Here is a 14,117-nt window from a genome sequence, read left to right on the forward strand (position 1 = left end):
CGTCAACCAAAACCCAATGGGACTTCCTACCGCCAAATCTCAGTGACTCCCTCTTCCCCTCTTAATCTTCAAAGCTGGCTCTTACGCTTAAGCCTCCACACTGACATCCCAAACAACACTGGCACCTCCTTGTACCCTTTAACACCAACACTACAGCCCTTACCTTTGAACTCCAGTGACTCCCCCTTGCACCTTATATCCCCAAATCCTGTAACCTCCTACACTGACATCTTATTCTGTCCCAAGCCAAAACCAATCAGCCACAAAAATGAAAAAATAGAAGTAATGGATTGAAGCCAAAATCCCTTCTCTAGGCAGAGCATATTTTCTGAAAATGAAGAAGTGTCAGGGACCCTGTAGAGTCCTTTAAGGACCTGACTATTGCTAATGATTATATGTGGAAGGTTTCCAGTATGTTGAAGGAGAGCATCCTTCACCCAACAGCTATTTAGTGCATGGAGTTGTCTCAGTGGTATGAAAGCTTGAGAGAAAGAAGTTCAGGAAGGACAGAACATCCCACTGCTGGACACTACAAGTTTAGAAAAGTTGCTGGAGTCCTAAAAATCACAGGTTCTAGGATTTAAGTCAGGCTCATGTAGTTACAGCATCTAGCTTTTCTTCCCTTTCCTAAGAGAGTGCTCCACTCACATCCATACAGTCACCTGCTATCCCACACTCTTTCCTGTGCTCCCCCATCCCACTGACATTGTATGTAAAATGCACACCATTTGTATTTCTCCCAGGATCTCAGTGTTATCGCCTCTCTTAGGGCTTACATAAGACACTCAGGAAAACGGGTCTGAATCAACTTTTAAAGTGCATTACTTAAACTGCATTACATCCTCACATAGGGAACCTACACATGTGCCACATGTCTGCTCTGGTATGACTAATTGAGTCTGCCGGAGCGTGCTAATTAACGTGCTCCAGCAGCCTCCACATCACATCTATTCAGCATTCCTGAGCTTCAAAATAGTGGCAGGGGCACTTTAACTAAAGCTCATCCAACAGGCTCTAGTTCAAGTGCACCCACCACCATTTTGAAGCATGGAACACTGAATACATGCGATGCTGTGAGTGCTTTAATTAGAGCCGCTCTAATTAAAAAAAACCCTCTCCCCCCTGCAAGAGTACATGCATAGATGCCCAAAGACACTGCCATTCAGTATTAGAGTGGATTTAATTTGATTTAGTTTACTTCACTAATTATTTATCTACTAGAAGTCACACTTGTAGTTCATTCATATTAAGTTCTCTGAGTGTTCCTGTGTAGACAAGCCTTTATTCCTATTAAAGTAGAAACCAAGGCTGGCAACCAGAATCAGGGCTGCATTGTACTGGGTGCTGGATAGACCTGCTGCCCCTGAGAGCTCACAGTCTGCACACAGAAGTGAGAGGTGGAGGGGCAAAAACTAGGGTGCACCCTTATATCAGTTGGCTATTGGACCAGCACCAATAAAAAGAGAAACCACGTTATTAGCTATTGGCTTTTTTTTTGATCATTGTGGGTAATAATTAAGGCCATGTGCCCAAAGCACTCTAGTGAGTGAAGTCTAGTCCCCAGATCCCACTGCTGGTCTGAGCCCAAGGCAAACTACAGTGAGCAGGTCCCAGGGAGCAGCAGGAGGGGGCACCTGGGAGCAGTCACAGGGCACCGCACTCAGCAACAAAGGGACCATTGCTGCCTCCTGCTGCTGCTGCAGCTGCCTTGGCCAGGGTCTGAGTGCTGGGACTGCTGTGGAGATGCTGGGCTGTGTGCAGGAAGGGTAATGTGCCACGCGAGGGGCATCCCACACCACTGGGTGCTTTTGCAAAAGGGGCTTCTTCCCCACAGCCGCAGGAGCTGTGCTGCACAGGGCCACTAGTGTTGAGGCAGCAGCATGCTCTGGGGCTCTAAATGTGCCCAGTGCTGCTGTTCGCCCAAATGTCTGCCCTGCTTGCCCAGGATGGCAGCACGGGCTGCATGGGGAGAGGGTAGAAGCCATGGGCGAAGGGGTGACGTGCGTGAGAATAAGGCAATCACTGCCATCCTCATCGAGGGCCAGAGTACGTAGATGTGTGTGTGTTATAAATGCAAAACAAACCAAAAAAAAGGTTTATTCATATTAATAGTTTAAAATGCCTTGCACTATTACTAAATATCGGTTATTAGATCAGCATCGGCCGATATAATCGGTTGGTTAATCATTGGCTATCGATATTGGCCAAGAAAATCCTTATCTGTGCACCCCTAGTGAAAACTGGTGCAGAAGGATGGGAAGTGATTTGGCTAAGGTCACCCAGCATGCCAGTGCCAGGGCTGGGAACAGAATTCTGGCTGGCTGATTCCAAGTCCAGTGCTGAACCCACTAGATCCCACTGATTTCTTTTGCTCTGGACAGGCCTAGTTATCTGATTCCCTGTCTACCTAGCTCAGTTCTGCCCGATGCCAATCCTGTCTCTATGCATCACTTTATGAACTGGGACTACCCCCTCCTGCCTGCCAGCGTCCTGGACCCAGACCTGTGCATACCTGGGGACAAAGAGTATAGGGGCATTTTGGACATCCTTTGAATTGCACGGCTGGGCACACGGACTGGGAACAGCATAAAAGCTAGGATGCAGGGGAGAAACACAGCAAGCAGAGACAGATGTGGGACAGCTGACAGCCAGCGTCTCCCAATACTGGCATGATTCCTCGCCTGGTAACAGAGTGGGACTGAATTCCAGTTAGACGAGGACAGAGCCCCTGTCCCCTTCTGTCATTAACCCATTCTCAAGCAGTGTGGCTCTGGGTATGATGTCACTGCAGTAAGTGCAGACATCCCCAAGCCAGCTTTATCATATCTAAGACCGGCGGTGTAGCTGAGGAAGCGTGGCGCTCAATGCAAGCAACCAAAACTAATCTGAGAAGCCAGGTAAATACTTGGGCAGTGAACCCGTGCTGGGCCTCAGATCCAGAGTCACTCTGTATGAGGTTGGGTATGTGAGAGCTGAGAGGTAGGACTCTGTCCTCATCTAACCAGAACCTAGTGCTTCTATGGATGAGGCAGTGGCTGCAGTGTAGACAGACTTTCTGGCTGTCCACAAAGGTCAGACTCGCAGAGCCTTAGGAATGCTACAGCCTTCAGGTTAAAACAGCTGGCTCCTTTAGGCCTGGCAATATAGGCATGTGCTTTTTAGATTCAGAAATCAAAGGTTCAGTTCCTAGCACCAGTGCTCCACCCAAGGACATCACACTCCCTATAAGAAATAAAAGGAAGGAAAGGCAAAGAAAGGAAAGGAAGAGAAAATGGAAAAGATGTTCAGCCCAGTAAGGTGTTCATAGAAACTCCTGCTTAGCATGGGTTTATAAAGCAACTGAAACTGAATAAGACCAGTGTAAAGAAGACAGTACCTTCATCAGGAGATGTGCGAGAGAAGGCCAAATACCTGTCTGTGCACCCATGGAAAGCAGCAGCACAGAACACAACATTTTAGTACAAGGAATGAAGAGCACCACAACCAAGCAAAAACACCACGATTAGCTGGAATCTGGCCAGGATACGAGGTATAAAGACAATGCTCTCAGAATGAGTGCTCTCAGCGTAAATCTCCACGACCTCAGTTCCTGAACTTGGCTGACAGGTGCACAGGGGCCACCCTAACGCTAGCTCAGCTCAGAGGGAATGGTGCTGCCTATGGGACCACACTGACCACCTGGTTTTTTTAACTCTCCACCTTAGGAAGCCAAACTGTTTCTTTCCTTTACACAGGTATGTTCCCAGTCTTATCCTCCAGATCCAAACACAGACTGGATGGCAGGATCCCCAAAGTAGAGATAGGGGTGAGAGGGGTGGTATCACATACGACCGATACCTTGATACATTGCTAGACTCCAAAGATGGCTTCTTGGGCTTCTCATATGGCTTATCAAGGCTGGTCTCTTTCCACGGGCTGTTCTGGATAGGCGTGCGTTCCAGCCCTGCTATTTCACAGCACGTGGGCTGTGGCCCCTTGTGTTTCTTGGGATGGGCCAAACAGGAGGGCAGAGCCAGGGTGCCGTTGGGGGTGCCTGGTTCAACTGGCACCAGGAGTTCTGGGACAGCCTGATGATTTGGAGCGTGGCAGTACTCTGAAAGGGAATGATATGATATGCCATCATGGGCCAAGACAGTGAAAACTGTATAGTAAAACATGCCCCCTCCTTGCAGGTCTGAGCTCCAGTCCTGTTATGGCCCGGAAGTTCACCCCTGTAGTTGTACTTGCACGGTTCTGCTCAAATCAAATAGCACTCAGATCAGGGCTTCCAGTGGGCATGAAGCAGACAACTCAGATTTAGGCCACACACCACCCATGCAGCATCTCAGGAGCATGCCATGCTTTGCTCTACCCATTCAGCCCCCACTGATTTAGTGGCTCTCACTGGCTACAGCATCAAGTCAATGCCTTACCTTCTTCCTGCAGGTTGGTGTCCAACAAGGAGCGATCATCTGATATGCTCAGCTCTAGATAGAAAAAATAGGGGAAGCAACACAGATGAGAGAAGGGGAAAAGACTGTTCTGGAGAAGAGATCTGGATAAGGACTCTGAGTTTAGGAGTGTAGAACCCCCTGAGCATCAAAACTACATGCATGCACGCATTGGTGACATGTAGCGGGTGCATGTGCATCCCCTGAGATCGGCTGTGCAACCCCTGGAAGTGCCAGCTGCAAAACCAGAAGTGCACTTCTGGTTTCGCTGCTGGCTTGGTGATCAGCCGCTGAGGGACCCCCTCCACCCCACTGGTGATCTGGTGCCCCCCCAGACTTGGGAGGCACCAGTCACCCATGCTGCATGTACTCCTAAGCCCCTCAGGTGTATTTGAAACATTTCTCCCAAAGTTTCTCATGTGCTAGAAAGGAAGTGGCTGCATGTCCCCAAGAGGAAGAGGCGAGACATGGTGAGAAAATTTATGAAGAAGAGGTATCTCTTATACACTTTCAACTTCAGCTGCCCACAGCTTGCATTCTTCATGATGGGGGAAGCTCAGCCCCACCTCCAAGCATTTATTCAGAATGCCCCCTGGAAAATGCCAGACCAGAGAGCCTAGACAGAACTGTCCTCTCCCTAGCAGCGCTTTCTCTCCTTATCCATTCCCTGCAGGCACTCTGGCTGACCGATCTAAGGGGACGTGATGGTAAGAGGGTCATGACATCTAGCATTCCCCTTCTCTCCTTTGAGATGAGTCTGTGCAATTGCAGCTGCCTCTGATCTGCCCAGCTGTCTGGCAGAGAGGACACCGCAAAACTGTGAGCAAGATGAGTAGATACAAAAATTCCTTTTCATTTGCATCACAGACCAAATTCCAGTGTAAACTCCATCCTTCCAACCCATCCCAGACTCTTTGGTTTCACTTGGAGACTATTCTTTGTTGCTGGTTATTCGTTGTTGCATTCTGTCCCTTACCCAAGAGGAGGCTGCATTTCAGACATGCTTCAAAATATCTGTATATACCTCTCAGCCACATAAATCTCAGCCATATAGCTAGCTGCCTCTCAGGGCTGTTGTGAAGTTTAACCAATTAATGCAGGGGTTTTCAACCTCTTTTATGGAGTATACCCCTTCTGGTGGCAGCAGCTGGATGCAGAGCAGGGGTGGGGCTTGCACGTGGTGATGCGGGGTGGTGAATGATGGTGGCTGTTGCCACATGCAAGCTCCCCACTCCCCATGTCCAGCCAGCTGGGCGGTGCTTGTGTGGCATGCAGACAGGAGCCACTGCCCTTGCCCCCTGGGAGGCGGTGGTGTGGTGGGTGGTGGTGCTCCATCCCTGCCTGCCCACATGTACCCCCTAGCACCTTTCCAAGTATCCCCGGTTGAGAACCCCTGGATTAATGTATGCAAAGAGGTTTGAGGCCCAGTAAAAATATAAAATATTATTAATTAATTAATTAAGCACACTGCTGTCTTTGGCCTTGACCACAGCCCTTCACTGGGGTAACACAAGGGAAATTTTCATGGAGACAGACAGGCTATGGCAGTCCTAGAGGAGAAACCATAAGTTTTGGAGAAAAGAAACTCTAGGCGGTAACATGAAGTTGGAGGAGAGCGTGTTCACCCTCAAGAAAAAGTGGGATGGGTAACAGAATTAACAAGATGAAACCTGAATTCCCAGCTAAGGACACTGTAGGGAGCATCTCCATTAGTTATAGGGAAAGCTTGATGGCCCATTTCCCCACTCACTCACCCCAAGGCCTTTGCCTTTTAGCTAGAATAGTTTAATTCTAGAATGTGCTGCCACAAACTGGGGGAAAGCCTTATAACTGGTAGCTATTTTGTGGCCAGCTAATATAAAGGTTGTAAGATTGAATGCTCAGGACATCTTAACTTCAGGAGTCCTGGAGGAATCCCCACATTGCAGGGACCAGATAATCAGTGCTTCCCTTCCTCGTATCTACTGCTAAGCCCTTCCAAACCTGGTATGTATGACTGTCCATGGGCAGTGTGACCAAGCCAGGGGCAAGATGTGTAAGGCAACATGGAAGTCCATGTAGCGGGGAGCTGCAGATTGACCTTGGGAGGGCTCATCCATTGGTCAACCCCTGCAAGCCGAAGTACATTCCCTGCACAGCTTAGTGCATGCTGTTATGGAGTTACAGGTGTCATCTCTTGCCCACTGGGGCAGGCTGCAGCTATGGGACACATTCTGCTTACCAAAGGGCTCTGCTTGTCCTGGGGGGGTGGGCAGGACAAACCCTACAGCAGGTGGAGGCACTCAGTGCCGCTCCCAGGATAGCCTGGCCAGTGGCACGGCTAGACATAGGACCAAGCTGCTCTTTGGCTGCTAGGAAAGTCAAACAGGAGCTGATCTCTGGCTAACCATATGGAGCTGCCCAAATGGCTTCCATGTCCACTCTCTAAAGCTGAGAAGGTTTTGATTGAGCAGTATGCTGAGAGCTGCAGATGCACATGGCTCACCCTCAGCGGTTGTGGTGCTGGCCTTGGGCATGGGCTTCTGTCCGGCCATTAGACGGCATTCACTGAGGGCATTCTCCAGCTCTTTCATCTTCCTCTCCTCCTTCAGCACAGCACTCTTCCTCCGCTTCTTGATTTGCTTGCTAATGTTCTCCTCCCTGAAGAGGTGATGAGCAGCCTGCACAATTTGCATCTGCAGAGACAGGTCTCTCTCCAGCCTGCTCAGAGGGTCCTGTGCAGAGTGAGGGGAGATACAATCCATGGAACAGAGCCTGCAAATTTACCCTCCACCCCAAAATGCTCAAGGCCAAGAGAAAACGACTCATTTTTACAGTGTGCAGCCAATTGGGATAGAACAGGAACCAGCTAGGTTTCAATACCCCTGAATTCTAGTGTCCTGGTGGGATAGCCAGCTGAGCTCTTCTAAAGCCAGCTTGCTGCACCTCACTTCTACCCCATTTATAACCTTGCACCTCACTTCTACCCCATTTATACCACTGCCACCCAGCTGGGCTTTCTATGATTTCAAAGGCTATGAAGATGATCCACTTGCCTTCCATGCCCCTGCAATTCAAAAGAGGAGAGGTCATTTCCAGTGATCATCTGTACCCGGGTTAAACACAATCCAGAGTGAAGGGGCAATAACATCTGGTAATTACAAACCTATTTCCTTTTGTGCACCTCAGTGTGAGTTTTCTGTCTGCAGAAGTGGTATTTTTTTTGGCAGTTAAGCGCACCCTGCACTGTGGACACATGAGCATGTGCAGAAGACAACATCCTGGCCAGACATAGACATGCCACTTACATGCATACCTCCAGGAAAGACAGGGACGGCCTCCTATCTTTTAGCATTAATATACAAGTGGTTTGGGCACTTGCCCAGGAAGCTGGGGACCGTGACTCCCTCCACATCTCCCCCTCCCTTATCCAGAAATTTTTTAACCATCTTTCAGTTTTGCAGCACAGTGCTCTAACCACCTCTCAAAGATCCATTCAAATACAGGACTGACGTTGGGGCTTCAGCTTGTGTCATGCCTAGATATTTTCCCATACTCTATTTGGGAATTTCTATTTTTCTCTATTTACAGCTAGTGCTAAACTATGTTCAGGGTTATCATGTGTATGTTTGTATGAACTATGCTATTTGATGTGACTCTATTTTCTATATTTAAGATATGACTTGAATCGTTCAATGAAGTGGTTGCTAAAGCAAGCATCAAGAATATCTCCAGACCAGACAATAGAGGAACCCTGGCTTGCAGAAGGGAAATGAATCTCTGAGAGTTTACATCTGAGATCGCTATACATCTCAATCAGCCAGAAAGGTGATATAACTTTCAGTGTTAAGTTAGAGAGGGCCCAGAGGCAGGCAATAAAAGTGATTAAGGGTTTCGAAAACAAGTCACATGAGGAAAGGTTGAAAGAAGTAGATATGTTCATCTTGCAGAAAAGGTAATTAGGAAGGGACATAACGGCTGCCTTCAAACATCTAAAGGCCTGTTATTCTTTCATTTCTTTTTCACGTCCTTGTGACATGGTATTTAGTAGAATTTGCAGATTCATTGCAATCTGACAGGGTCACGCCATGAGCACTTCTGCTATGGCGTCAAACTTGCAACCTCTCTAGGCTATACAACTGTGTGCCTTAGCGCCTGGGCGACTCCAGCCCCCAGGACTGCTATATGGAGGAGGGAAAACACCTTTTCTCCTGCAGAGAGCAGGCTGTGGACCAAACAGCGAGAGGCTGCAGCAAAATGTGTTTCAACTGGATAGCAGGACAAACTTCTTCATGGTTAGAATAGTGAGGCAGTGGCATAGACTGACTAGGGAAGCTGTGGACTGTCCATCATCGGAGGTTTTCAAGAACAGTTTAAACACGCATTGGTCAGGGATGATCTTGAAGTAGCGATGCCTGGAGTGATCTCTAAGGAGCAACAGCTGGAAGCTCAGGAGCATCTCTGCCCCCAGACTGCTGGGCGACCACAAGAGCTCTGCAGCCTAGAACAAGGGGTAGGGGAAAAGACCACACTCAGCAGCAGGAGAATGAAGCACAGCTCCATAATCTGGTTTAGTTACAGAAGAAAATCAAAGGAGTTGGCATAAGAAGGACAGGACAACTGTTCCTTGGGCAGAGGAAAAGGATTGCTTTCTAGTAAGAAAAAAGCAGAGCAAGGTAATCTTTTTGTTCATTTCTGGCATTCTGTTTTCCCAACTTCCAGTTAAACTTGTTTGTATGATTTATGTCGCTTGTGCAATAAATCTTTTTTGCTGTTTTACACACCTTACTAATTGTCTACAGTAGGTGTGGTTTCAGAGCAATTACAGCTACAGGCATTTCACTCCTACAGGAGTGAGGACCTACCATATTTTTCAAACCATAGGGCATAAGCCCCCAAAGCTGGCAAACTTCCTCTGCTGGAGCTGCAAGATCTGGCCTGGGGCAGATAAGATGGAGGTTTGCTGGAATAAGGAGTTATCTCAAGGGTGAAACCTACTCTGTCTTCACTCAACAAGCAGAAGAACAGTGGACCAAGGCCTGAGGCTGAGGGGCACCCCAATGTCCCAACACCATTGCAATAACAGCTTGTTACACCACCACACCAGAGGTTGGGCATTGTCCAGGACCTTCTGCTGTGCCCTTTCTGAAGCTGGCTCCCTGAACAGCTAAGAGAGGGTGATATGTGGTTGCTGGATCAGGAGAGCAAGCTAGAAGGGATGTGGCTCAGTAAGATGCCTGGTCCCCTAGATGGGGGAAATCCTGGGATCTAGGTTAGACCCTTGCTCCCAATGGGGCAGTTACATTTTCATGACCTGAGTGCACATGCTCATATTTGGGCCCCGCACATGGTCAGTCTACATGTGTATGCTTACGTGTCCACAGTGTAGGGGGAACTGAATTGCAACAAGTGTGTAAGAACCAAAAATACTACTCCCATGCATGGAAACTACTATTTAGGCACACAAAGGGAAAGAGAATTCCCCCAAACTGGAAGACCCAGATGAGGTCTTGGAGCACAGGTCTGAATTAAGTACCAATGTAATAGGGGAAAAAATAATTCCTTCCCTCTGCAAGGCTGACTGAAGATCGCCATGATGTATCAGAGGAGCCTCTCTTGCCCCTATCGTGGTGGTGCTTCCTGGGAGGCAGAGCAGTGCCCTGACCTCTGTTGTACAAAAAGGGAGATCAAACCTAGAGAGGCAAAGGGCAAGCTCCTCAAATGGGATTTGCCACCTAACTCCCACTGATTTGGATGCTCCTATACATCCTCCCTTCCAAAAGGGAGTTGTTAATGTCAGGGCAGCAGGCAGGCTAATTAACCCCCAGCTAGCCTGGATTACCTGCATGAGTGTGCCTGCCTGCTTATAAGCATCTGCCCTTTCAGTACTCAGTAGACTACTCAACAGGACAGATGCTTCTTTGCTTGGCTCCTGGCCTGGTTTGAACCCTTGTTCCAGGTTCTCGTCCACTGGTTCCAAGGTCCTAATCCCTAGCTCCAGCCTGCGTCCCTGCTTCCTGACTACTGGCTCCTGACCCCCCGGCTTGTGGCTGCAATCCAGACCCCTGCTTTTAGCTCTTGACCGTGCCTGCTCCAGGCTCCCTGGCTTGCAGAACTTAGTATCAAGCTCCAGGTGACCACCCACATCCTGGTCATCCCTTGACAACCAGGTCCTCAAGTCAGCTAGGCTCAGATACTCTGTGGTATTTTTCAGGGTCACCCAGGAAGTCTGTGGCAGAGCAGGGATTGGACTCAGGACCCCTCAGCATAGTCTGGTGCTCTAACACTAGACCATCCTTCTTCTCTAGTGGTTTGCGGTGGCTTTCACATCTAGGAATTATCTGTGAGCTACTGGAACCAGATTGCAAACTGTCCTTGACATTGCGAACAAGGGTCCAGGAATAGGGGCACACTGGACCGCTCAGAATACGTGCATGCCACATGCTATCAATGGAAGCATCAGCATTATTGGTATTTGAGATGGACCCACAGAATATAGATCCTGACTACTCACAGTGATTGTGGCTTTGCATGGCAGCTGCACAGGAGAGGACGATTTGTTTCCTAGCCCTGCTCTCTTATCTCCTGAGCCTGGCAGAGGTAGAGGTGCTACATATGCAGCATAATCTAGCCTGGGAAGCAGGCAGCTTCAGAACCTGAGTCCAGCTCTGGAGACAGTTTGGTCTAGGCCCCTAGCGCTGACCAGACGATGGCTACAATATGGGGTTTCCCAGGTAGAGGGATTGTGAAGGAAATACCCTCCCCTGCCCACAACAGAAAGTGAAGGGACTTCTACTAAGGTACCACATAGATAAAGATTGGGTATGCTGGCAGTGCAGGGATCAAGCAAGGTCTCAGATCAGCTGCAAATACAATCCTCACCTATGCCTCAACCCTGCACTACCCACGGAGAGAATAAACAGTACCATCCTCAGCACCATGCCTTAAGCTAACTGCTACTGGGGTCAGGCATGCCATCTCAGCTGGGATGGTTGGGTAAATGAGCTTCAGAAGATATAAAGAGGTGGAGAACATTGCATGTTAATGAGCCCTTCTATAAACCAAGCATTAAGGGATGCATCTACATGTGTGCTTAACGGCTCAGTAGACTAATTTGCTGCGGTGTAAATTGTCACATTCTACATGTGCGATGCTATAGGAGTGCAGCAAACTAAGTTTCACCACCATAAGACAGTACTGTCGGGGACAAGTACTGTCTCATGACAGCAAAAATAACTTCACTGAAGCACAAGTGTAAATGCTGACCTGGGCCTAAATTGCACCTGGTCAGCTCAGGCAACAGCCGGCCAGGGCCTAGCTACAAAGCTCTACTCTTTGGGCACTCTCATGCCTCAGTCATCCCCATCTGTCACCTGACACCACAACCTGGAGATGGGAACGACCCCCCGAGCCTGCTGCCAGCCTGGGGCTGCTCCACCCCAGCTCAAACTGTTGTGGTCCTGGGCATATGTATAGACACTGTGCCCGGGAGTCATTAACTCCAACATGAACTGTGCCAGCATTTATTTTTGTATGCTAATTGCATGGTAGATGCACCCAAGAAGACCCTTTAGCAGGGCTATTCTTCTCTCCTTTTACCTGGAGCTAGCTCTCAGTGCTGGGCTTGCTTCCTTCAGAAATGGCTACGGACAGATGGACAGAGTTGGGTGGGACAGACTATGGCAGTGCTCCTCCACAACCTTTTATCTCCCACGGCCAAGAAACCCGATTTCCAGGAGAGCTCCTACAGCTTCTCTGAACCTAGCCAAAGCTAAAGCCATAAATCTCTTTTCTTCGTGCTGATGGGGTAGGCAACCCTGGACATCCCTGTTCTCCCTTCATACAACAGGTACAAGATGGACAAGACCAGGGAAATTTGTTTCCATCTTTGTGGTGCTTCACCCTGGCCTGCAATGGTCTCTGCCCTATGGATCCAGTGCCTCTTTAGCCTTTATGCTAAAGAAACCAACAATGGTACAAGTGGCGGTTCTTGTGCTGTGAACCTGCCAGCTCTGGACTGGTGCCCACTAACTAGGATCAGTAATAGGACTGGTGACTGTCATATGAATTTTAAGAACCTCCACACTTATTTTAGGCGGCCTGCCCTGCAGTGTTGGTCTACCTGCATCCCCCCTGCACCAAACACCAACTGAGAGAGAGGATCTCTTTGTACTATAAGTCAGGCCCTTACTGCTCCTTGTGAGACAATGGTCTTCTCATCCAGTTTGAAGGCAGTGCCAATCCTCTGACGCACCTTCGGGGGCTTTTCTCCTGGTTTCAGAGGGTACTCCTGTGGCAGCATCCCAGTTAGCTCCTGTGTGGGGAAAGGGCAGTGAGGGTGGCACAGGCATCTTCTAGTGAATGTAGGAGTTACACCATGGGTATCCCTTTCCTTAGGATGAATGGAGAAGCTTCTCAACAAGAAGGTGATTCCAGCCAGTGGTGACATAGCACTGGCAGTCGGTCCCTCATGCACAACCTGCCGAGCACTCGCCACCCTGTCTGTGATATTCCACCCCGTGTTTAACCCTACAGTCCTCCTGCTGGACCTGACTCCAGCCACTGGGGCTCCCGAGGAAAGGCTGCAGTCAGTGGGCAGGGGGAACATGCGACTTGGGTCTGGCTAGAAATGCCCATCCCCAACCTTGCATCTCTCATGGCCAGGCAAAGTGATTTTCAGCAGAGCTCCTAGTTTCTCTACACCTAGCCATAGCCAAGTCATCTCCAAGAAGCCCGTGTGATTCCACCAGTGATGAGGGTCCCTTACCGCCTCACGCAGGCAGAGTTTTCTCAGCTCCTGCAGGCAGGCCTCCAGGTGTGCCTCCAGTGCCTTCTGCTGCTTGTGCACTGCCTTGGTCAGGTCCTTCAGGGGTGACACGGGGCTTACCTGGCCTGTTGGGGACAAAATGAGCACTGATTGAACAGCCGGAGGAAGCTGGTGATAATGGGGATAGACCAGGGGTGGGCAAAATATGGCCCATGGACTGGATTTGGCCCGCCAACTGATTGTATCTGGCCTGTGGGTGGGTGCCCACCAATTGATTGTATCCAGCCCAGGGCAGTCCACACTACAGTCCCGCTTGTGCCCCCCGATGGCCTTGGCCACTGTTTACAGCTTCCTGGTGTGGCTGCTCCCAGTGCGGCTGCAACCGCCTGGGTCCTGCTAGGCTTCCCTCGCCTCTAGTGGCTCCTCCTCCTCCTGCCCCTACTACTCCGCTCCAGGCAGCAAGTAGCACTGGGAAGCTGTGGCAGTGGCTGTTGGGATGTGCGCTGGGGCAGGAGCTGGGAATGTGTGCTGGGGCAGGATGTGCATGACTACAGCTTCCCCCTGTCCCCCTCTGCCCCCAGCTGGCTGGGTGTGTGATTGCTTGCACGCGTCCCCATGGCCACCACCATCACTTTCCAGCACTACCTGCTGCCCAGAGCGGTATAGCAGGGGCAGGAGGAGGAGGAGGAGCCGCTGGAGGCAGGGATAGCTGAGCAATACCCAGGCAGCTGCAGCAGCACTGGGAGCAGCCCCCCTGGGAAGCTGTGTGCTGCTTGGGGCCAAGGCCGGGGCTCGGTGTTCAGCATGGGCTGTCCTGCATGGGAGCAGGCAGAGCTTGGCCCCATGCAGAGTGCCACAGGGGCAACCACGAGGTGGACGGATGGGGTTGGGACGGGGGACAGCAGTTGCAGGGCATGACCTGGGCGAGCTCTGATGCATGC

General features: G+C 49.9%; 1 protein-coding gene across 4 annotated transcripts in view; it reads right to left on the reverse strand.

Moving 5' to 3' along the window:
* Positions 1 to 14,117, reverse strand: part of CUNH1orf106 (chromosome unknown C1orf106 homolog) — a 64,081-nt gene that overhangs the window by 16,709 nt on the left and 33,255 nt on the right. For all 4 annotated transcript variants that reach the window (XR_002096685.1, XM_019513838.1, XM_019513836.1 and 1 more), the window contains exons 3-7: positions 13,177 to 13,301; positions 12,601 to 12,723; positions 6,916 to 7,144; positions 4,413 to 4,466; positions 3,838 to 4,093 (exon numbers count right to left, since the gene is read on the reverse strand). Coding sequence is in view for 3 of the 4 variants with exons in the window: in XM_019513838.1 (XP_019369383.1) it covers positions 3,838 to 4,093; positions 4,413 to 4,466; positions 6,916 to 7,144; positions 12,601 to 12,723; positions 13,177 to 13,301 (787 nt within the window). In the remaining variant the exon portion in view is untranslated. The remainder of the gene's footprint in view (positions 1 to 3,837; positions 4,094 to 4,412; positions 4,467 to 6,915; positions 7,145 to 12,600; positions 12,724 to 13,176; positions 13,302 to 14,117) is intronic.

The sequence above is a fragment of the Gavialis gangeticus genome, unplaced genomic scaffold (assembly GCF_001723915.1).
Source record: "Gavialis gangeticus isolate Ggan-Ray unplaced genomic scaffold, GavGan_comp1, whole genome shotgun sequence".
NCBI lineage: Eukaryota > Metazoa > Chordata > Crocodylia > Gavialidae > Gavialis > Gavialis gangeticus.